Below are 25088 nucleotides of genomic sequence, written 5' to 3' on the forward strand. Positions count from 1 at the left end.
AATGGAGGCGCTAACGTAGATAATGCATAGATAAATTGCATATCACTAAAGCTTAATATTTAATAAAAAAAGACTTTTGGACAGCATTGCAAGGTTGCAGATATATTACAGCATACATTTCAATAAGCGTAATTCCTTGGGGCCACAGGACGCGTATGGAAACGAGCAGCTTATTGTACAGAAGGCAGTTCCATGACCCGAGCCACTACACTTCTATAACCAAGTAAAAACGCCTGGAGCGCTTTCGTCAACTGAACCGTGTGGATCTGTGAAAATAATATCAGGGCTTTCCGTCAGAATGAACTTTCCACTGTACCCAGCCATGAAATAATCTGACCCGACACTTCAAACCATCTGCGCCATCCATCCGCCTTCTTATTTACCAAATCAGCATGCACACAAAGCGAAGTGTATCTGATACTAAACCCGAACAGCCTGCCGCACCACACTCAGCACTCATCCTAAATAAATTATTACTTTTCAATATATAAATTATGGATTATACCCAGAGAATTGTACGAATAAATAAAAACAGTTAAGAGGTTTAAGCATAGTTCAGGCATTATACTTGGAATTAGCCTACTTGTGATGTGGAAAATAATTATAACGTTGCGAAAAGACTACGCCCACGCGCGCGCACGGTGAGGCACGAAGAATTTTAAATCCGCAGACACAATACGCTGCGAGTTCAATGCTAATCTAAATAATTGTGCACGGTGCAGATACGGCTCATTTTATGTATGTTTGACTGGCTCGTACGCGTTGTAATCCTCGAGCGAAACTGGGTGATTCTTCTCGTTGTACTTTATGTTATGATGTTTCATACTACGATGCACGTTTAACTTGCCGCGACCGACCATTAACATGCCACGCTAGAATTAGCGACGATTCCAAAACTCGCGTAGCCTAGTTAAAGTATACGCGAATAATCGTCGCTTTTTAAACATCAAATTGTATTCCAATACATGCCGCATTAATTTCCAGATTATAGTATTTTATTTGCCGGTTTAATTCGCTTCAGAGCAACGTTGTCATAATTTGTGATTAAATCAAGTTGGTTCATGATGTTGAATTTTCCCGGATTAATATCCCACTATTCATCCAGAATACATTATGTCGAGATGCAAACTGAAATGGTTATGCCTTTTCTCAAAGACTAAACGAACAGAAGCCAGCCTGGTCATTTGAACGTATTTTCTTAAACCCACTCTTGTTTATATGGTTATCCTTTTTGGTGGAATATCGGCTACCAACAGCAGCCGACAGAGACGCAGGCGCATGAAGGGGTAAACATCCAATGGAGCTTAATGTTTGAAGACAAATAAAAGCAAAGCTCGTAATATAGAGAATTTAAAGGCGCTTTCGAGCTCGGGGAGGTCCTGAAGTCTGTTTTCGCCCTTTCCACGTGATTGGCAAACTTGACAGTGACTGACAGGCATCCGTACAAACTACGCAACCGATCTGCCAAGTCCAATAGAAAATCAGCAGTGGGTTGAATGTCTTTTTCCCTTCAAAATCATCACGGTTCTAGTTTTATATTTTCCTACTGTCGAACCCCCCAAATTCACTGATCGAGGCTGCCATAGTCAGCCAGAGGGCATCCCCTTCCCTTGTATTTTTGACGGTTGATTTTTTGACTGTGGGATTGCATTTTTGTTTGGATCCGAGAGGCATCGCTTGAGCGAAGGAGCGGGAGTGCGTGTGAGCAGAAGAGACCGCGGGGGAAAAGAGAAGCCTCCATGTTTCAGCTGCCAATCTTGAATTTTAGCCCCCAGCAGGTAGCAGGGGTTTGCGAGACTTTAGAGGAGAGCGGGGACGTTGAAAGGCTCGGTCGCTTCCTCTGGTCGCTGCCCGTAGCTCCGGCTGCCTGCGATGTGCTCAACAAGAATGAGTCGGTCCTGCGAGCGCGAGCCATCGTGGCCTTCCACACTGGAAATTTTCGCGAGCTCTACCACATCTTGGAAAGCCACAAATTTACCAAAGAGTCTCATTCAAAACTGCAGGCCCTTTGGCTGGAGTCGCACTACCAGGAGGCGGAGAAGTTGAGGGGCCGCCCGCTAGGACCGGTGGATAAATACAGGGTGAGGAAGAAGTTCCCTCTGCCCCGGACGATTTGGGATGGCGAACAAAAGACTCATTGCTTCAAGGAGAGAATCCGACATTTGCTCAGAGAATGGTACCTTCAGGATCCCTATCCAAACCCGAGCAAAAAGAGGGAGCTTGCTCAGGCTACCGGACTGACTCCCACACAAGTAGGGAACTGGTTCAAAAACCGCAGACAAAGGGACAGAGCTGCAGCCGCGAAAAACAGGTAGGCTACGTGTTCGCATCCCTAGGTATTTGTTTATGTGCAATCACATTTTATATTTCACAGAAAATTTCGTATTATGTGGCGAGAATTTAATCTTCATATGAGCAAGTAAACGATTGTAAACTGTATTTGCGCACCTGGTTTCCCACTTGCTCATAAAAGAATTTCTGAACCCTGCTACAAGAAAAAAGCACAATGAAGTTTTAAATTTAAAAGGACAAACCTACACTGATTTATAAGCATGGAATGTGTAAAATATATGTAAGGTTTTACACGATATGCTGCTTCATTTGAAAATGTTTTAAGTTGAAAAGATTTGAAAATGATATATCTTAGCCTATATATATATCTTAAATATGGACACATCTATGGACATCTCAAGTGTAATTATAATGCGCAGTGTGACCAGTGGTAAGGCCGAACGTTATTTGTACAGTATTTCGGGGAAAATGGCAAGGCAACATTTAGAATTTCGACATAGTAAAAATCTGTGTTAAAATGCAGTTTTCCATTTATTAAAGAGCAGTTATACTTTTTGTGTCAGGATTTGATCCATGACTTCCGAATTAATGTGAATCTCCTAGGTTAAACAGTATGTTTGTTTTACGCGCAGTCTGCAGAGCGAATGTTTAGCAAGTTCTCATCAGGCCAGTTCAGTCGTTAGGCTAAATATTGTCAATTAAGAGCATCTTTCAGCTCTCCATCGGAATTGACCATGAATCTGTCAATAACAGCAAAATTAAATTTCTTCTACAGCGAAGTGACGCAAATAAATGGCATAATCATCTTTCATGCTTCATTCTTTCATATAACAACTAAATTATTGTAATTATCGAACTCTGCACGTGTACATTCACAACAGGATAGCTGACATTTCTGAACGTTGACCAGATCCAGCCATGTTTGTTCTTCCGAGGCATTTTCTTAAACACAACTGTAATTCAACGTATACGTGTCTGTGTTTCGCAATTTCAAAGCATTATATTATGTATTTGCTCTTTAGGTTGCGAGTGACAGGTTACAGTAACCCACACACAGAATTTCATTTTAGCATCAACAGCGTATTTCAGAGTGCGGTTTAAAATAAATCACAGCCTACGCATTAACGCGTGTGATTATGCTGACTTGACCTTTTCATCTTTTGCCAAGGCTACAGCAGCAAGTCCTATCCCACGGCTCAGTTCGGTCTATAGCGGAAGATGACGGCACTCTGGATCGACTCGGCACTGCATCAAGTCCCGAGACCAGTCTTACCAGGAAAGCCGCCCCCTCGGCCGTCTCCTTGACTTCCAGCGACAGCGAATGTGACATCTAATTGCGCGCCCGACCAGCCAGCGTGAGACCGGATATAAAAGAGAAAATCCATACGTTAGGAAGTGAACTGATAGCTATAAACCGCAAGATGGAACAACAGTGCCTGCCTTAAGGAATGAGGACAGTTTAACCCAAAGGCTGCCAAATCGTCAGGCTTCATCCGAAATGCCATGTCTTAACAATGTATATATTTTCCATTTACATTTTTTAAAATCGATGGTAGCTTTTCTATAGACGCCCGTTTTAAAACACGAAAAAAAGAAAAAAAAGAAAAACGGTCACCTGAAATAAAATTAAACTGACAGACATTTTGAAAAGAACAACAGCTCCCCTTTTTTAAAGGAGCCTCAAATTGCACTGCAAAACAATCGACAAGACAACACAGTGCGAGCATCTGCACGTCAAGTCTCAAGGCTATTTCAAGTTCTGCTCTCATTTTTATTCAGTCTTTTTTATGGATGTTTATTCGCTTATTTGAATGATTTATTTAGCTGTTCATTGTGCAGAGTTGAAACGTGTAGAATACATGTGTCTCTGAGTGGTGGTGGACATATATAGGACTATTTCATTAAAAATGTAAAATAAAGAAATAATGTGTCCATCAAATGAATGAAGATGGCATTTTATTACAATAGCGATGAGCAGTGAATACATTATTATTATTATTATTATTATTATTATTATTATTATTATTATTATTATTATTACTATTATGTGATATGACTTATCATTTTTAGAAATCTATCGAAGTCGGGTTAATGTGGGCCTGCGGTATAGTCAAAATGTTACAGGTTTGTGGTAGTGGAGATATGGTTAAAGATAGCCTAAAGTCAAAGAATTATGTTTGAATATAGATCAGACAGTAAAATAAATTTTAAAGCGTCATTGTTCAAAATATTTATGATTTTCATCATGACATAAACAAATCAAAAAATATAACCTTCAGGAATTCAATTATGTTTGGCAAATACCTTTTTTCTCTTTATTTGTGTTAGCCTATGCTTGATACAGGATTCATTTGAACGTTTTCAGTCGTCAAAACGTTCCATGGCCTATAAATAAAGTAGCTAGTTTTAAAAAAAAATTAAAAAAATGTATTGTTCTTTCCCAAAACGCACGAGTGCGAAAATTGTGTTACTTGTTTAATGTGACTTGACACAGAGGCGACACGTTTATTGTGCCTTCTAATTGGCTTGGTCCGCGTTCTGTAATCCATTTTGACAGCTTAGGGTCAGAAAAAGGACGAGTCACAAACAGTTGGTCCTCGCGACCACCATAAAAATAATTGAGTCTTGATACCTTTCTTGACAGAGGGATGCAGTTACCCCGGATGAACCTTTAAGTAACTTGAGCTGTGCAATTTTATGGTGAGTACATGTAGTCCCGCGTTATTCGTTTGGGGGAGTACAGCTATATAAAATGAAAAACCTGAAGAGTAAAGACATTGCATCCAAAGCATCATCAACAGTGATTTCAAGCAGTAACCAAACTGAAATATCAGATAGTTGCATACCAGTAATGGGTTCGAATTACCTTTTTAATCATCCTTACGCATGCGAAGGCCATTTGGCTTTTCTACTTCAGAAATATGTTTTTGCCATTCATGGTGTTTGGCCTACAGACCAGAACATGTGCAATGTCTGTTTTGTTCGTCATCTATTTTGAAAACAATTTATGTAGCCTATTACATTTTGTACGTGAATGAGAGGCATCAATTGTAAAGCGCTTTGGATAAAAGCGCTATATAAATGCAGTCCATTTACGTGTTAGCGAAATTGTTCTTTGAAAAAAATCTGTTTCTGTACTGTACATATAATCCTCATTGGACTAATATAAACTTTATGAAAAAAAGATTGGGTGTTATATCACTTTTAACCATGTTAAATCAAGTCTAACTTCCAGTGGGGACAAAGTGTAGCCTATTCTATTGAAGTTAAAAGTGCACACAATTGATTTCAACTGAGAATTTTGCAATGCAGAGTTGCATTAACACTGCACATTTCATTGTTTATGTATCCTGAATGTCTGCTGCTGTAATTAAAAACTATATAGGCTATTTGCGCCTGCCAGCACGGGCCCAACATACATAAAGGTAACGCATGCATATAAAAACATATCACATAGTAAGCTAACTGTTAATAATATGGAAAATCTGGTAAAAGTAAAAGTGTAAATAATTACATTTTTAAATAAAATAACAAAAATGCTATATTCATTATTATTATTATTATTATTATTATTATTATTATTATTATTATTATTATTGTTGTTGTTGTTGTTGTTGCTGTTACTGTGTGTGTGTGAGAGAGAGAGAGAGAGAGAGAGAGAGAGAGAGAGAGATGCATGCACAAGATTTAATGATTATAGGTCATGCAAATATGGAATATACAACTTTTTAAAGACTGCCTTCTCGTTTGGTGATTATTTGACAGGTGGTGTTTGTAATTAATTGTAAGCTGTGTTATTGGTGTGTTTCAATCGCAAACAACTCTAAATCCAAAATATTTTTTCTGTGTTAAATAGGAAGAGGAAGTCAGTTTTAAAAAGACTTGGTGTTCTATTCAGCTCGAGGACGGAAAGCAGCTTGAGTGAGGGCAAGCCAGAAAAGGATAAGTGAAAAGCTTTTCCCCCTTTTTTTTTTTTTTTTTTTTGCAGTCAGTGAGGTTGTCAAGCTAGTCAGCGGTAATGAGCAGTAATGATGGGGTCTCAAGTCCCCTTTTGAACAAAAGGAGAGTCCCTAGCGTTTTGTTTAGGTAGGCTGCTAATACGTATTTTTTCATGAAAGACTTTTCCGTTGAAAGACTGTAAGTACTAAAAGCACACAGTTTGTAACAAAAATGTATTTTATTTATTTATTTATTTGCGGCGAAGGTTGGGATATCAGGCGGACTGCAATATCGAATGACTTAAAATAGAGCTAATATTGTGCTTATATTCATTTTGTGATCCGCCATCCATGCATGTGTATATTCAGTGCTATTTCATTTGCACATTCACCTCTAAGATGCCTGTTGCTACAAAACTAAACGATGCAACATTCATTTTTATGATTTTCAGTGATAAAAAACCGTTTTGTTGCTTACATACCTCTCATGATGTTCTACTTAAATATCTGGACTGAACAACTGATTTTAGAACATTTTGATGGTGCTGGTGATGGTGGTCGGAAGCATGAGTTTTTTTTTTTTTTTAACATCACGCACAGTCCCTTTTCAGCATTACAAGCCAACTCCAGCATGTGCATTCACTTTAGAACATTACTACGACGTATGACTTTGAGTTTGGCATTTCCTAACCGAATGATGATTGGCGAATGTTTTGAAAATAACTAGGTCAGAGTTGTGATTTTCCAAAGAAAGATAATCATTTGATGATATTTGACATCATGTTACATGCTGATCAGTTGCTAACATTTCTGGAAATAACACAGAAAAATAGTTTCTGAAATCTGAAAATAGCTATGCAAGGCTATTGAACAATTCCTGACAGTCTAGACCTAGGCCTATATAAGCCCCCCTTACTGGTTATACTTGTGTGATAATCTTTTCGAACACATTACAATAAAATAATTGCTAGATCGCGTGTTACCCTAATTTCTTTCACTTCAATACTGTTTTTCTATCCGCAACTTTAAGCCTGTCAAATGAGAGTTTCTTTTCATACCATATCCAAGTGTTTTTTTTTTCTTTTTTCTAAGGCTTATCCATGACAGACTTTGGACTTCTTTATAGAATAATGTTATAGAAACTATAATAGCTGAAAAGGGATTTAATTTAGTTGTATGTACAAAGGTCTGTGTTGGCCGATGTGCATTGTGTCTACCTGGAACTATATAGAAATATATAAAGCATTGTGTAATACTATAACTGATTCTTCAATCGGTAAGGTCAAAAAGCATCCCAATAGCGTAGACAATAATGCAAATTCAATACCAAAGCTGTGTGGATATGCGGATTATGTCTAGGCTTACCTAAAATATTTATTTATTTATTTATTTATTTATTTATCTATTTATTTATTTATTTATTTATTTATTTATTTATTTATTTATTTATTTGTTAGTTAGTTAGTTAGTTAGTTAGTTAGTTCTTGCGACTTGATTAGACCCCGGCGTTGTGTGTAGCCGCGTAAAATAATGTCGGTTGGCTCAATATTGGTTAATATTTTGAAAAGTCGATCCATGACAGTCCATCCATCGCGTTTTTTCCCCCAGCTACAATGTTGCTACATACATTCAAAACTGTGGAGCATTTTAAAAATCAGCAATGACTGAAACCAGGAGTCACCTTGTCTACTGCACCTTTGTTGGTCAGAATATATTTAGGATTTTTTTATTTTAATTTTTAAAAACGATGTTTCCAGTGTTCTTAAGCGCTTCTAATTTGACCAAGCCGTTTACCGCATTTTAGTCATGCATAAAATAACAAATTCATTTTGCATTTTTATTATGAATGAATGACGGAATCATTGCATTTATATAGCACTTTTCAGAACGCTTAATTCCGAATCCAGCATCCAAACCTCGAGCAAAACATTATAGGCAGTAAAATGTCCAGTGTTAAATCAACTCTTACAGAGTTGCTGCATGTGGTCCCTATTGGTCTCATTGGTAGGCTATTCTGATATAAATTAATTAGCACTGGGCATTTTTTGTGTAGGACGGGTCACAACTGAACATCAGAAGGCTAATGAGCAAAACTGAGGAAACGCTACAGTGCACCATCGTCCATCAACTTTCGAAAAGCAAGATTCACACGTACCTAAGCACTGCAAGAGACCTTCTGCTGCCTTACCGAATGATTCCCATTGGCCAGAAACTTTGCTGGCGGCGGCTGTGTTTTTTGGATATTTTTTAACACGTGCTTAGAAAACGCCGAATTTAGGCTACACCCTTTTTCGTTAAGGCTATGTTTGTCTTTTTTATCATTTAAAAATAATTATACATAGGCCTACAGTACCTGGAAATGCATTTGCCCCCTTCCTGATTTTCTCTATTATTGCATATTTGTCACATTGAATGGTTTCAGATCGTTAGACAAAATGTAATTTTAGACAAAAGGAACCTGAGTACATACAAAACATATTTTAAAATTATTGTTTCATTTATGTAATGAAAAAAGTGATCAAAAACCCAGATCACCCAAGTGAAAAAGTAATTGCCCCCTTAAACTTAACAACCGGTTGCACCACCTTTAGCAGCAACAACTGCAACCAAATGCTTCCTATAATTTGATGTCAGTCTTTCGCATTGCTGTGGTGAACTTTTAGCACACTCTGCTTTAAATCAGACAAATTGCTTTTCAAGCATGAACTGCTTGAAGCAGGTCCTTTCACAGCATCTCTATTGGTTTGAAGTCAGGACTTGACTAGGGTACTCCAAAAATTAAATTTTGTTACTTTTCAGCCATTCAGATGTGGAATTGCTTTTGTGTTTTGGAACATTGTCTTGCTGCATAACCAAATTATGCTTCAGCTTCAGCTCATTGACAGAGACCAGACATTCTCCAAAATAATTTTCTGGTACAGAGCAGAATTCATGGTTCCTTCAGTAGTGGCAAATCATTCAGCTCCCAAAGTAGCAAAGCATCCCCACACCATCACAGTACTTCCACCATGTTTTGACTGTTGTTATGGTGTTCTTATTGTGAAATGTTATATTTGCTTTATGCCAGACATAATGGACTTGTGTCATCCAAAATGTACCTCTTTTGACTCATCTATCCATAGAACATCCCAAAAGGCTTGGGGATCATCATGGTGCTTTTTTTGTGAGACGAGCATTAATGTTTCTCTTGGTTAGCAGTGGTTTCCGCCTTGCTACTCTCCCACGAGTCATAAACGCTGACCTTAGCTGAGTCTAGAGGGGAAACCAATACCCACTGTGCCACAGCGCTATCTGTTGGATGGGAGTACGATACTACAGAAGACACATCTATTGACCCCGCTCGAAAGATAAATATTTTTAACACAGAATTAGCCTATAATGAGTAGTGTGTGTGTGTGTGTGTGCGGGCGTGGGGGGGTGGGGGGGTAGTGGTATTGGGGGTATTTTTCCACCATTGGGGGTGCATGACCCCCCCTTAAGAATGTGGTGTAGCGCTATAATAATAATAATAATAATAATAATAATAATAATAATAATAATAATGGCAGTATTAGTAGTAGGCAGTATGTCTTGTTTAATAGGCTTTGCATGCTCCCAGCAAAGGCCCTAGTAGCCTTATTTTTTTGCTACTTTTTGAATGTTAATTGCGTGTTGAAGTGGCCACTTCACAATCTTTTCGTCCTGCAATAAAAAAATTGGGAAGTCCCTGAATGAGAGCGAGAAAACTTTGGGGTCTTTAAGTGCTCGGTCCCCACCATAATTAATTACTTCTCTCCCGAAGTGGTTCTACCCCGCCCCCCCCCCCCCCCCAAACCCCCCCTCCCTCCACCCCACCAGTTGGCCTCCTGTCCTATGCCGCTGTGTGCCCAACAGCTCATTCCGAATCAGACATCAGTGGAAATGGTCCCACTTGCACAATTAAGCCACATTAGACAAGCATTCCACTGGGTCCCGTCTTCCACAGATCACTCCTAACCTAATGACTGTTTGTGAATGAATGACATCGGCTTGCTTGAATAAACACTCCCCAGTCTGAATTCAATCAACTTTTGTAGCCTACTTCACATGCAGGTTTTTTTCTTCACAAACACGGTATTGCAGAGTTCCGAAATCACCATTTTAACTCTCTGTGTTTTTAGCAGAAAATGCAGCTGCGTGCATTTTCGTGTCACAATTAAGGACAAACGTTGAATGGGGACCATACTCTCCTGAGGGCATACGCACTGCAAAGAAAAGTCTCAATGCCTCGCTTGTACTGTTAATCAAACCTTCCTCGACCCAATTCTCTGCGTTTATCAAAAAAAGAGCACCTGGAATCATTGAGTTCTAAGTCTGTCGTTCCTCATTACCCCCAGAGTGGGAGACTTTCCAAACACAGCTTTTGTGTTTGTAATAGTGTTTATAAAAAAAAGTTTTCCCTCATGGGAACCGTCCAGGGACATTTTGTGGGCCCAGCCACTAATCACTTCGACCTTGCACAGGAAAGGGAATCTTGTGCATGCAGGGCGTGAGCGCTCGGCAAAGTGCTCATTTACATTCTGGCCCGTACTGCAGAAACAATTTTGAAACAATTTTGACCTGAGTTTTTCTTGAATGAATGAGAAGTAATTTGCGAAGATTTCAACTGAACGAGCTGCCTCTCAGTTATTTATTGAGGTGTTACGCTCACGTTCAATACACGGTGCCCATTCGTGCCATCAGCTTCATTGTCATAAACCGGATATAAGGTGCTTTGTATTAAAGACAAGATGCAGGCATTTTGGAAGCACAAGATGTTTAGACGAGACAGTAAACTATGACATAAGTAATGAAAATGACAAGTGAATTTACCGACTGCATTCAGTTCACAAAGCGTGGTGCCAAAAGGCTTCACGTTTTATGATGTAGGCCAATTACAGCTTTGCTAATGTTGCATTACTGTACTAATCTTGTTGTGAATATTAGCGACGGGATTTCAACAAATCATAATTTGAGATTAATTTGCCTTTTAGTAGTTTAATTACCTCAGCTCAGGGCTGTGCAGAGACCTTTTGAGGAGCAGGTGCTCAAAGTGAGAAAAAAGGGCACACCAACCTAGAAAGATTTTGCAACGCCCAGTCATTGTACAGGATATATTTTATCAAAATGAATTAATGAAATATAATCATAGCAACAGTAATATAATAATACAAATGTTTTCATATCAAATAAAAGGGGCACATCGGGCACTTGGGGCAAAAGCTGTTCCCCCACAACCACCCACCCCCCCACCCCCCCCGCTCCCCCAAAACCCACACGTGCCTACTTCAGCTCACTAGGGCGTGCTCTTGAACTGCTTCTAAAGGTGAAAGGCGACCTCTGGTGACAGTAACTAGCCACAGTGCTTTAAATATTGACAAAACAAATTGTAAATGTGCACAATTCAGAAACTGAGCACTACACACAAAGACTTTAAACTAAATTGAAATATATTATTGTGCCACATTTGGACTTGCGTTAGGCATTGGTTACTTTGCATCTAATGTGTATAGAATTGTCAAAGTCAGATTTCCCCCTCTGTATTGGAGGATACAGTCCTATGTAAAATGTCGCCTATGATTCCTTCCCTCCACCTGTCAGTACACATGTTGATTTTTGCATTGTAAAACTACATCAAATCTATAATACTAGTAACATAAATACTGTGGTAGGGCCTGTTTGAAGTGAACCATTTAATGTAATTATAATGCACTTTGTTTTTTTGTTTTATCTAAACCGAAGTAAAGAACTAAGTGCATTGATGTTTGTAAATTAAATGCCAAAATTAGGGCCATGCATTGCCACAGTGCCCACATTCAAGTGTTGCTTTGCTGTATATAGTCAGCCCTGCCGTTCATATATGCTGTTGACTGAGTTGAGGAAAGCAACAGGGTCTTACTGTATATGCTAAATGCCATTAGCTAAGCCTCTAATCCAAAAAAGAGAACTTTGTAACATAAAGACCACCTACTTATAATTTTGAGAGTAGTGTATTAAACTGTAGTGTATAAATGGCATAATTGATAGTTTAGAAATTGCTTCAGGAATCTGGACCATTTTTTCACACTGAATTTAAATAAGCAGAAAAGACATTTCAGTACCTTGGACAGTACCATGCAACCTTCTAAATGTTTACCTCACTGTGTATCAGGTTATTAATTGTAGTCAGGGGTGTAACCCAAAATTATAGGCCCTGTGCATATGCAGTCTTTGTGGGCCACCTTAAAATTGTAGACCAAAGCCCTGGATAGACAGTTCCACCATTCCATCCAATGTGACACCCCTGATTGTAGTGCTAACTGATTATTTGACAGTATTAAAACATTATACCTTTGTTTATAAGTCACAAGAGTGGAAAAACAAACTGTAAGGAACCTTGGAGTTTTGCCAGTTCCCAACGATTAGATTATTCTCGTGCAGCAGACTCACTTTGATTGTATGCAGCAACAAAGAAGCTGCATTAATAGTATTGTTATTACATGGTATTAATAGGTTATAATGTGGCTTGCACTACAGCATGTGTATTTGAATAAATTTAGGAAAAATGCTGTTGGAACACAATAGTGTAAATCTACCAAGAAAATATTTCCGACCGTAAGCACGCAAACATTCTTAGAGCTTTGCTTGCCTAGGCTGGTATGAAGCACATCCAGGTTTGTTTCCTTGTTTGTATTACAGGGTAGGATTTACTGAAGAATTTTATTTGCACTGTGTGTTGAACTGGCCCTCAAAACATATGTGGATTTCTTCTTCTTCCGCCTCTCACAAAATCTGCTTCTTTCACTGCTTTCCCATGTTCAAAAACTTGGCTGGAATCTCCAGTATAGCTCCCAATTTATTATGCAAGGCACGCGCATCTGACACTCTAGGTGGCGCTGCAGCAGCACCTCCAAAATTGCAGTACTGAAAACATTATTACGGCCACCCTGTTTCACATACACACACCACATTTTATCCACATGTCTACCTCCTCAAGCTGAACAAATTATTTCATAGAACTCATTCTGTCCACCATAGTGGATTTTCCACAATTTTTAACTACCATTTAAAAACTTTTTTTTTGTATTTCTCTTCCAGTATTTTCCTAATTTTCACCAAAGTAGACATACATGATGTATAACACGTCCCTGTGTTAAATTGCCAAGGGTATTTTGATATGAACAAAAATGGCTGCAGGACCATACTTTCAATTTAGCAAAAATGGCTGACCACAGCCAAAATATACACATGGCCACAAATTTACAATGATTGCAACAATACTTAAGTGGACAACGTGTGGATGAGCATTCCCAGGCTCGCAATGTTATAGTGCAATATGGCCTGTTTGGGGTGCCTTTTACAAAATATTCATTTGCCTAGCCTCCAAGGCCCACAAGACCCCCCAGAAAGTTTTGTTTTTCAATGTACAACAAAATCTTTCTACCATATATGTCAATTAAAGTAAATTCTTTTAGAGCAGAATGGAAGAAAACATAATGTAATGACAGTTGTATTTTAAGAGAATATTTTATTCTCTTTGCAGTTTTAATAATGGTGGAAAATAACAAAAATAGAATAAGCAGGATGAATCCATATTTTCCATAACAAAGCCTCTCTCTAATAAGCCACAGTCAGTGTGGGCACAGAGGCTGGGTGTAAGTCAAAGGTTGCTGCTTTCTGGAATGACATGCAGATAAATATCATTCACAATATCTTCGCAAAATTATCAAAATCGATTGCAGCTCCACGTAAGTCAGTTTATCACTAACTTATACCATTAACTAAACTGTAAATACACTGTGTTCGAACAAAGGTGTTTTCATTTAGTTAATATATTTTATTTTTTATTAGTTTTAATATGTATGATAAATTACCATTTACATATTCCAGTACATTTCAAACCTTTGAGAGAATATTTTAACAGCATGACAATAAAATCAGACCACGTTTTGCTGAAGGCCAGCAATTGCAAAATATACGGTCTGTGATATAAACCACTAGAGGGAGACAACGAAAAGACAAAATGTGAACCACAATCTAAGCAGGTGGTTGTTTTCCCTCTCTTATACTAATGTAGCCACAAGATGGAGTGCTAAATGAATAATGGATAATATATATTTAGCATCATTCTATAATGAATAATTACGATTAGCCTTTACTGTCAGGCTCAGATTTCAGAACTGATCTATTTTTCCCTCACCATTTCATTATGCATTGCCGCAATGCTTTGAGGCAGTCACCATATAAATTAAACTTCTCAGATTTAATCTTGCGTGAGTACAAATGTAATTCTTTTGCATTAGAAGTTCTCCTAACTAGCAAGGTAGACCTCACAAAACCATTTAAGAGTAGCCATTATGGATTATGAAGGCAGACATGGAAAGATATGCTATAGTCATTAGAGAATCCAGAGTTCATTATAAATAAAAAATGTTAATAATAATAATAATAATAATAATAATAATAATAATAATAATCTTGTCTTGGAGCATCACATTTCCTTCGGACATGAGGTTTGTTTGCTTGGGGTTGTTTGCATGGAGGTTATCAAGTGTCTAGTGTGAGGTGGAAGTACGGCGCAAGTAAGGTGAGAAGCAAATAGGATTTATCTCCTGAAATAGAACCCCCAAGGGACTGAATGAAGAATTCAGTTGCGGCTGCCTTACCCAAAAGGTAGTGTTACGATATATAATTATTGTTCTTACCATTCTCTAGTGTTGTTTTGTGCGACATGAAAAATTCAGAATTGGGCTAAATTCGTATTGTCGACATGACACATTCATGGTGATAAACCCATGAGTGGTTTTATTGGTCTCCTACACATTCACCCACAAAAAAATGCAACTGCTATTCGTGTGTGAATTGTATAAAATTAAATAAGTAATCAAATCTTGAATGTGAAGTTGGAGTATTGCACACACCTGATTCTATGAATCAAGGTGCTTAGCAAAGACTCTAGTGGTTGATTAGTAAAATTAGGTGTATGCACCCACACTGGCCAACTCATCATTTGAAAAGCCAAATGTGAGCCAGGCATAATCGCCTAATCAGTGCCCACCCTGGCTGAATGGAAGAAAATCCCTGCAGCAATACTCTGACATAACATAAACCTTCACCTAAGGGTGGACCAACTCCGTATTAATGCCCATAATTTTGGATGTTGTGTAAGGGTTGGGAGACGGAGACCAAGCGCAACCGAACAGGGATCTTAATAAAGCATCTCACTAAAAAACTGAGCACTCCACAAAATCTCTTCCGAGATCGAGGAAGGGTAAAGATAAACGAACAGAAATGACTACTACTCCACGGGAATATCCCAACTAAATAAGGGAACCTCAAAAGGAGGACTCTGAACCAAGGGGGAGGAGTAGATAGGTTCTCCAAAACTCAGGACGAAAATAAAATAAACAATAGCCCAACGGAGCGAGCTGATGCAGACCCAACCTCTGGGCACTGCACTCAAAAACCTCCGTAGCTCAGAGAGAGAGAGGACTAACTGCACAACTCGCAGAACTGACCTCCTCCTAACTCTCTACCCCGTGACAATCCTGACTAAAGGAGTCACGGATGTGCTAAACCAGATACCTCTCTTATATAATTTTCATGCAAGAGATTATTAACACCTATGGGCATAATTCTTGGACATGAACTTTACATAAGGTACAAGGCGCTAAAAAGCACTGTTGGGTTACCAGTACTGGCTCTTGTGTGTAGATGACACTAAAGCTCCGTCTTTCTGTGAACCCACACCTTAAGTAACTTTAAACAGGTGCCGCAGCTAACGCAATCAACACGCCTGCCGAGCTCTGAACCAATCAGCGCGGAAGTGGTCTGTAGGCAGAGTGAATTCTGCATGCCTACAGACCATTAACCCAAACGAGGTGACAAACTCCAATTAGAGAAGCAGGGGTGGAAAGGAATAGAGCAGAATGCTCAAGCCACCCAAAACCATGACATGTCGGATGTCAGGTGTCCACATACTTTTGGCCATGTAGTGTATAACTAAAAATGAAATGGAGACAACACAGCGTGCTCACCGTTTTTTTTTTAAATGTGGATTTTCTTTGGCACATGGATACTGAGACTTTGAGAGACATTGCACTTTAAACTGAACATATTTTGTATGGATTGAGATACAGCAGGACTTTTCTGCTTAACAGTGCACATTCAAACAGTCTCTTTCCTTATGGTACAACCATGCAGGGTAGGGAGTTGTTCTGGCAGAGAGACAATAAGTTGGAATGTCTTCCCTGGAAGTGAGTGAGTTTTTGTGAAGAGAAAATAGCCCAGGGCTTGATGAGCATCATATGACACTGAGACAGGTGTGCATGTATGTTTCCTTTGGGGGAAGTTACAGAGAACACGATACAGGTGTCTGAACAAATTGTGCAGTTTGTGAACATTATGATTTAAAGGTATTTTTCCTATCACATTTTAGTTGAACTGTGAGACTAAGCATTTGTGGCAATAGTGCACTGTGTTCTTGTGTTATGGAATGGGGTTGTCTTTATTGCTGGTGACAATCTCACCAGCTGAATTGGTGACAGAGCTGACTGGCTTGAGTTGGTACAGAAAGTGCTGAGCAATGTTCTCAGGTGCTTAAACACATTGAGTTCATACCATAAACATTCATTAAACTGAGTAACTACTTCACTGAAGTGATTAGCGAAAGTGTCCAATTTTGGCTAAACAAGTTATGTTTGCTAATTGTATTTTCCAGGAACTAATTCAGAAAATGTTTTTGTTATGTGTATTTGTGTGTCACACATGATGGTCTGGGCTGTTTTATGCACTGACATGGTTACCACAGCTGGAGGCAAGAGTCACAGATGACAGATGTTCAGAAGCAGTGTTCATTACTACTTCACTGTCTCTCTCTGGCACCAGAGGTCACAACTGTCTGTTCCTTGCTGTCTCCATTAGTTTTGGTCGAAGATAGAGTTACACAGATGCAGCCCAGAACACCTCAACATGACCACCACACACTGTCTGCCTCTCTCTCTCTCTCTCTCTCTCTCTCTCTCTCTCTCTCTTACACACTCACACACACACACACACACTCTCACTCTCCCTCGCTCTCATCTTCAAATTCAAATTCAAAGTGCTTTATTGGCATGACAAAATTTTCATAGCACGAAACATGTGAAACATCAGATGACAAACTGTAATAATGGAATAATGTGATTGTATATTCGTAATTCTCTCTCTCTCTCTCTCTCTCTCTTTCTCTTTCTCTCTCTCTCTCACACACACACACTCACACACACACAGTTGTTAAGCAGTCAGTTGGGCAATTCAATAAAGTAGCACTGTAGTCCAATGAAGTGACTACTACCGTGTGGTCAAGTGAGCACTACAGCACACTGCAGAAGACTTGCCGTATAATGTGCGGGTGTGTTGAGGAATGCATGTTTTGTCGGTGTCATTCGGTCCTGCACACTGGCTCAGCTGGTGTATCCCAGCAGGTGAGGCGGGTGACAGCTGTCAACATGCTAGCAATTAGCCACACTGCCAACCCCCCGCTGCTCCCTTTGACTCCAATACAACAGGTGCTAATGAGTCCAAACCCCGTGGCTTCCTCCGAGGTCAGAGCACAGATAACTGATTTGGAGCTGAGCCTGGGGCAGCGCATGGCCAACTTACCGTCAAATGTTCTACTGGGAGGCCCTCAGGACATCAGACTGTAGCAGTGTCATGTTCTAAAATGCACACCTGATGCTGATTGGCAATTAACCCAGGTGTATCTCACCACCTTCATAACACTCTCTGCGGTATTTGGTGCTCTGAAAGGCTAAATGCATGTGGATGAAGTTATACAATATTACTAATTAATTCATTAAGCTATTTGAGTATGTTTACTGTATGAAATAAAATTTAAAAAGTACAAATATGGGGAGACATATCATTACAACTTTCCTGATAACTACCAAATCAGTAACCAGTAGAAATGTGTATTTCTACATTTTAACTCCTCCTTCTTTCTGCCCCATTTCTCAAACCTCCGATCTCTATCTTTCTTCCCATTTACCTTCCCTTCTGTGTCCTCCCTACCTCTCTTCAATCTCTCCTCATCCATCTCTTTGTCTCTCCTTCTCTCTTTTCTTACCTCACCACCTTATCTCCTTTCTCCTCCTCTCACCAACGGAGTGTAAATAATCAGTGCAGATTCCTGGGAGCCTGTGCATTGGCGGGCGGGGTGATATGAGCACTCCAGTGTCATGTTTCTATTTCCCGTTCCAGAAATATTGAGGGGCATTCGGGGATTTTTCACCGCACGCTGGGTGAGGCCAACAGCTAAGGTTACGTTAGCGCTTCACTCAGCCTTCGCTCAGACGAATGCCCCCCTCTGAGCCCCGAGGCATGGGAGAGCTACCTGCCGTTCCAGGCCTCCCCCACACCCTGGCGCTCATGGGAAATAGCAGTGGTGTCCTCTCTGAGGCCTTTCAGTAAGGCTGGTGGTAATATTTGGGGGGGGGGGGGCTTCTGGGAGCAAGAGCGTTAGCATACAGCTTTGCCTTTACGCAGGCCGATGTTTGTGTGTGTTTATGTGTGCGTTTCTCAATGTATAGGTGTTGTGTGGGGGAGAGAGTGTGCGTTCTCTCGCCTGAGCATGTCTATTTGTGCTTATTTGTGTCTGCATGTAATCTGCCTCTGCTTTTGAGTCGACATATTTCTGTCCGAGTTCATGCGCACTTGCGTGTTTCTACCTTCGCGTATGTATTGTGTGTGAGTTTGTGCATATTTTTTTTTGCCTTTGGGAGAGTGTCATTTGTGCTTTCGTGTTTGTGGTTTCTTGTACTCGTGTGCATGTCTCCCGCAGCATCTCTTAAATGCAAGTGTTTTTGTGTATTTTTGTGTGCTGCTACTTGTCTATGCATTTGTTTAGGCCTGTTTGCCTGGGTTTTTGGCTCTTTGCCAGCAATCTGCGGTGCCAGAGATTGAGACGCAGGTAAAAGGGTCACTCCAGGGGGGGTTTCATCCGGCATTAAAGCAGCCCCGGCAGAAGACAAGGGAGGGTGTGTGTCTCAACCTGAGGGGGCCGTCGTCCTTTTTTTTCCCGCCGCTGAACGAGCCCGTCCTTTGATGGCGCTTTCAGGGGTATCGGTTTCCCCTTGAGCTGCGCGCATTCCAGACAGACGCCTCGCCCGTCACCGCGAGGCCCCGGGTCACATGAGCGCCCGCGCCGCCTTTCGCGCGTCTCTCCCGCCCTCTCCCTCCTCCCGTCTGTGAAGACATGAGTCGTCCTCCCCATCCCCAACCCCCCCCTCCCCTCCCCTATCCGCCGCAAGCGCCCGACTGGCTGCGTCTTCTGAGTTCATCGCAATACTGGCTGGGGGTCAGTGCCAATACATCATCCCCCAACAACAACAACAAAAACTACAAAAATGGCGGTGACTGACAGTTAATGATACCGTGATGACTGGTGTGAAATACTGTACAGGTGCCTAAAGACAAAAAGGATAAGGAAGGCAAGCGAGCCGTCGTGGATAAACAAGTATGCCGCCATGTTTATTGTTACGCAGCCCATGGGTTTCATGGGATACTTGCGCTGTGCTCCAAACAGAGGTGGAAAATCCGGTGGTCGGGAAGTAAAAGTCCTGCCGTGTGTTTCTTCCACCCATGAACTCTACCGGCTGATTTCACAAATTAGTTATACCTCCTGACTGAAGAACTGAACTAATTAGTGAATCCAGGTGATTGGGACAAATTACTGTGGGGGACTTTTACTTCCTGAACCTGGATTGTCCTCCTCCACAGATGCACATACACACACACACATATGCAAGCAAGCGCTTCTCTCAACAATAACAGTTGATTTGACTGTGCTGACCTCTCTCCTTAGACCTTTCCAGTGTGGTAAAAACCTGCTAGGGGTTTCCACCCACTGGTGTAGAGGTACACATGCCTACTCATCAAAATAGGGTGAAAAAAATCTGAATTATTTACAAAATTATTAAACAAATCATAAATGTTTCACAATAAAAAATTTTTTAAAAAACTAAGCGCCCTTTATCACTATGCAGTGCCTTTATGCAACTCGATAAAGCATGTGCTAAGCTGCCACTAATTCTTTATGCGCAAACGGAAAGAGAAAGCAACTTGGTACACAACATAATAGCTAAACAATAATTTCAGATAGAAGGAAGCTGTTAACAACATTCAAAAGCTGTGTAAATGAGCTTGAAGAACACTAAGTTGTAAGGTTGTGGAAATGTTTATGGGGTTTCCAAGTGAGGGCAAAATTCATGATGGGTTCATCATAGAGGGGGTTTGTTTTTCAGGTAAGTAGCTTGCTTTAAGGTAAATTACTCACTAAGTCTTATTTTATCTCTAGCGGTTTTACCTAACCAAATGAGGTTCTCTGCATCAAAGTGTAAATAGGATAGCCTTTACAATGGTATACAGGTTATAGCACTGCTCCCTGAACCAATGACAGATAAAATAAATGATTTCAGAGAATAATATTGTTACATGCTGGCATCTAATGTATTTAATGCTGAATTTAATTATTTATGGTTGTTGAAAGCATAAGTTTAAGCTCTTGCAGTTTTTTTCTCTTAAACATATTAACACAACACAGATTTGGCTTATTGCCATTTGTTTGGATTTGTTTTTCGAAATCCAGTTTCAATGACCAAGTGTCCTCCATTTCAGAAAATATAACCTTTCAGCTTATAATTACGCTTATCAAAAATGTGACCTCTTTTTAAAGGCATAATATGACATTTGTTCATTACAAGTATGCAATTAAGATCAATAAACATCTTGTTACAATTCAGGGGATACAATTATGGCTGCAGCAAATCCAGCTTTCATAGAAGAGCCCTAGGATCAAATGTTAGTTCCACTGGGTGTAAACCCGAACAGTATGACTCACTCATAAGAATAGAGTCCACCGTAATAAAAGACTGTGAAATAGTTAGCCCACCATGAAATAATTGAGTGCTCCAAGCTACAATGCTAGTTTTTATTGTCATAGGCTCCATGACAAAAGTGGTACATTACATAATTATTTTAATTTAACAAACTTACATTGCCTGACGTCATGTATGTATTCTAGGCATCATATATGTATCCCAGCAATTCACTCAAAGCAACATATTTTGAAAAATCTAAGTATGGATACCCCCATTGACCGAAACAGACTGATTTTTTTCTGAAAATGTGAGGGAATATCCACAAACTGTATAAAAATCTATAAATTTACCTTGTATGACAATCTACAGTACACCTTCCCTTGTAACCTTCAACAAGGTACTTACCCTGAATTGCTTAAGTAAATACCCTTTTGAATAAATGAATATTATGTAACAATGATCTGAATGATGTATACATAATTCAAGCAAAATGATTTATTGTAACAATAATGTTTTAACTTATGTTTAAGTAAGATAAGTTAGTTGGTTTACTTTAGTTTTTGAGTGGAAAAAATGCTAAAAGTTAAAGGTATTTTGACATGTTTTAAGTACTGCGTACACAAGGCAATCAAGAATGCTTTCATAATTTTTTTGAAGTTAACAATTTCCACAAAACTTTTGAGTAGACGGAAATAATTCAGGTTTACAGTGTACTTTTATATCCCCACCCATTCAAATTGTCCAGGTTACTGACACACATGAATATTCTCAGATGACTTACCTGGGTAAATGGAGTTAAATTTTTTTTTAAAGTATTCATAAATGAAATGGCTGTCCTCGAGGCTGCTGGGAACTCAGACTTGCCATGGTGACCTGATCATGATAACAATCCCCCCCCCCTCTCTCCCCCCCCTTACAACCCAGGCCTGTGAAGAGCCCTGAGGGAGGAGGATTTTGTTACAGTTCAGCAGGCATGCAGCGGAAAAGCAAGCGATGACCTCATATGAGCTTTGGCTGGGGGAGGGGGGGGGGGGGGAGGGGGAGGGGTTGGGGTTTGGGGTGTGGTTTGGCAGGGGTTGGCGGGGGCAGGGGGTGGAGAGTGGCGCGAGGTTGGCGCATTGTCTAAGCTGGAGCAAACCAGACTCCTCGCTGCGTCGCTGCTCCACACAGGGCCTGTCCGTCCATGTAACAGCACCCCCCCGTCTCACTTATGTCCACACTCAAGCCCGCGTCGCCCACGTCTATGGTCAACCCCACACCCACACCCCGGTTTTACAGGCCTCTGGGCAAATTGCCTGGGCTGATATCTGAGACCCCTCGCTTTTCAGTGACAAATGTAAGGTAATGTAAAAAAGAAAAGAAGCCAAGAGAACATGAAAGCGTCCTGGTGCCCGGCGACCTTCCCCTGCTCTGCCGACGGCGTTTTGTCTGTAGTCCGCGGCGGGGGATATGCTAACCTCGCTGCGCCCTCGGAAAACGTGCGTCCCCTAATTAAAGCAGGATGCCCAGACGTTTCAGTTCACTTTACACTACTGGCGCGGTCGACGAATCAGATTCCGTCACTCGTCAACACCGACATGCTGTTAACACGTTGTTGACTGCTGGAAAAAAAAAAAAACTGATAAATGTGTGCGAATTGATATGAGCACTCTTGACTCCGCGAGTCAAGATTCAATTGCACGTAATGTGTAACCGTTGAATTACTGAGATTATTTTAATACTGTGATGGGGGTGGCTATTAACGATCGCTGATTAGTCGGTTTAGCGAGGGATCACTTTTGTTGTCGGTGGACTGAATTACAAGTAATAAAACAGTGCTGCCAACATTTCTGGGTTCCTACTATAATTATGCTTTCAGTTCTAGCTCCTAGGCACACACAGATGGTTTGCCAGCACGTTGTAGGATTATGTTTCGATCCAGAGCGATGTGTCTTTGGCAGGTCGGTAAATTCTCATTAGAACGGCCTTCATTGGTGGGGTTTTATGAGCTCAGCTGATGAGGACTGTTTCAACAACCCTGCGAGGATTGACCAATCAAATAATTTTCCAGCAGGTGCTTCCCACCAAGAGCACCGAGTGAGATGTGGAATGAGAAACACCATGGTAACAAAACAAGACCAAGACCCAAAGCTACACTTTTTGTATAAAAGAGGAGCTTTTCACGTTTGATTGAAAATGTGAGCATTCCTTTGATCCGTCAACACCGATCCAACCACCATGACAAACCCCCAAAAGCACGCTGGAGAGGACTTGCATGATAGCTTGATAGAAAGAATCAGTTGTTTTGGAAATCCCGAGGATATGTTCTGTACTTTAAACCTCTGAAAAAACAAGTAATAAAATAATAATAATAATAAAATAAAATAAGTTGCCTGTCAGATATCATAGCCCCATGCTGTGTTGGGGCTATGATATCTGTGGAGGTGTTGATGCCTAACACGTACGGTATGTCACCCTTTACAAATTCCACTGGAGTCATAATCATAAACTGTGAAAGAGCCACTTGCAACTCATAAATTGTCTACACGCCCTGTGAACAACCCTTGCAGCTAATCTGAGGAGTAGTTTCATACATATGCTTTCTGAGACTTGGTGGAACACTACCTTGCCCCCCCCCCCCCCCCCCCCACCCCCCCTTTTACTCAGCAGCTTCAGCTATTGCCTCTTGTGCATCTGACGCAGGGGCTCAAGTTACATCCAATGCACCACCGACCCCTCCCATTTCCCCCCATGAAAAAAAATGTATGGAGTTCATCTATGTATAGACTTACACTTTCCCTGACCTTTAGTCACCTCAATTTTGTATGGCTGTGGCAATAAAAAAAAATCCCCTCTGATGGAAATTCCAGCTCTGTGGCTTGCTGACTTGCTGTTCAGAGCATGCTTACTCTGGACCCAATGGCAACAGCTTTCACTGTCGAGTCCCTAGGCTGTGTCAAACCTTTAAAGCAATCGCTTTCAATCCCTTTCCAACATGCGTTACATATAGGCAGCTCCTAAAAGGCATACCCACTCCATCCTGTTATATAGAGCAAGTCGGGTTTCAGGAAGGCCAACGAGAGCTATGGAATCCCACATTTACGTACACCGCAACGCATGCATTTTAGATCATAGCCGCATAAACCTTATGCCGTAAAAGCCTTATGTAAAAGTGCCATTCTAAAAATAGCTTAGTGTGAATGTGTAAGACTAATGCAAGTCTGGTTTATCTATCTATCTATCTATCTATCTATCTATCTATCTATCTATCTATCTATCTATCTATCTATCTATCTATCTATCTATCTGTCTATCTGTCTATCTGTCTATCTGTATGTCTGTCTGTCTGTCTGTCTGTCTATCTATCTATACAGTGCAATTGGTAAGTCTTTGAACAGTCTGTCACAGGTTCAATTCCCTGGTAGGACACTGCCAGTGTACCCTTGAGCAAGGTACTTATTTTTGATGGCGGTCTTGAAGCACAGTGGGTAAGGATTGTGACCGAAAGGTCATAGGTTCGATTCCTGGGTAGGACACTGCTTGTACTCTTGAGCAAGGTACTTAACCTGAATTGCTTCAGTATATATCCAGCTGTATAAATGGATACAATGTAAAAAAAAAAAATGCTATGTAAAAGTTGGTTAAGTCGCTCTGGATAAGAGTGTCTGCTAAATGCCTGTAATGTAATGTAATGTAATGTAATGAACCAAAGAAATATCAAAGCCAGGAAAGCAGGTCATCATGAGACTAAAAAATCTGAATAAATTCATCAGAGATATAGCCAAAGCATTGGGTGTGTCCAAATCGACTGTTTGGTACACTGTTTAGAAGCAAGAACACACTTGGTGAGTTCAGCAATAGAAAATGCCTGGAAGAGTATGGAAGACCACTGTTGTGGATGATCAAAGAATACTTTCTCCAGTGTGGAAAAAATCCTTTCAAGTGTTGAACAGATCAAGAAAACTTTCCAGGATGTAGGCATAGAAGTTTCAAAAACTATCATGAAGAGAAAACTATACCAGCATAATTTCAGAAGGTTCAAATG

The 25088-nt window shown here is 40.3% G+C and overlaps 1 protein-coding gene across 1 annotated transcript; it reads left to right on the forward strand.

Annotated features, from left to right (window-relative positions):
* The first annotated feature begins 650 nt into the window (after positions 1-650).
* LOC118229372 (homeobox protein SIX6-like) lies at positions 651-4564 on the forward strand. The gene is made up of 2 exons (XM_035421282.1): positions 651-2311; positions 3461-4564. The coding sequence occupies exons 1-2, from the start codon at positions 1740-1742 to the stop codon at positions 3624-3626; spliced, it is 738 nt and encodes a 245-aa protein (XP_035277173.1). The 5' UTR covers positions 651-1739; the 3' UTR covers positions 3627-4564.
* The last annotated feature ends 20524 nt before the right edge of the window (positions 4565-25088 follow it).

Source organism: Anguilla anguilla, chromosome 6, assembly GCF_013347855.1.
Source record: "Anguilla anguilla isolate fAngAng1 chromosome 6, fAngAng1.pri, whole genome shotgun sequence".
Lineage (NCBI taxonomy): Eukaryota > Metazoa > Chordata > Actinopteri > Anguilliformes > Anguillidae > Anguilla > Anguilla anguilla.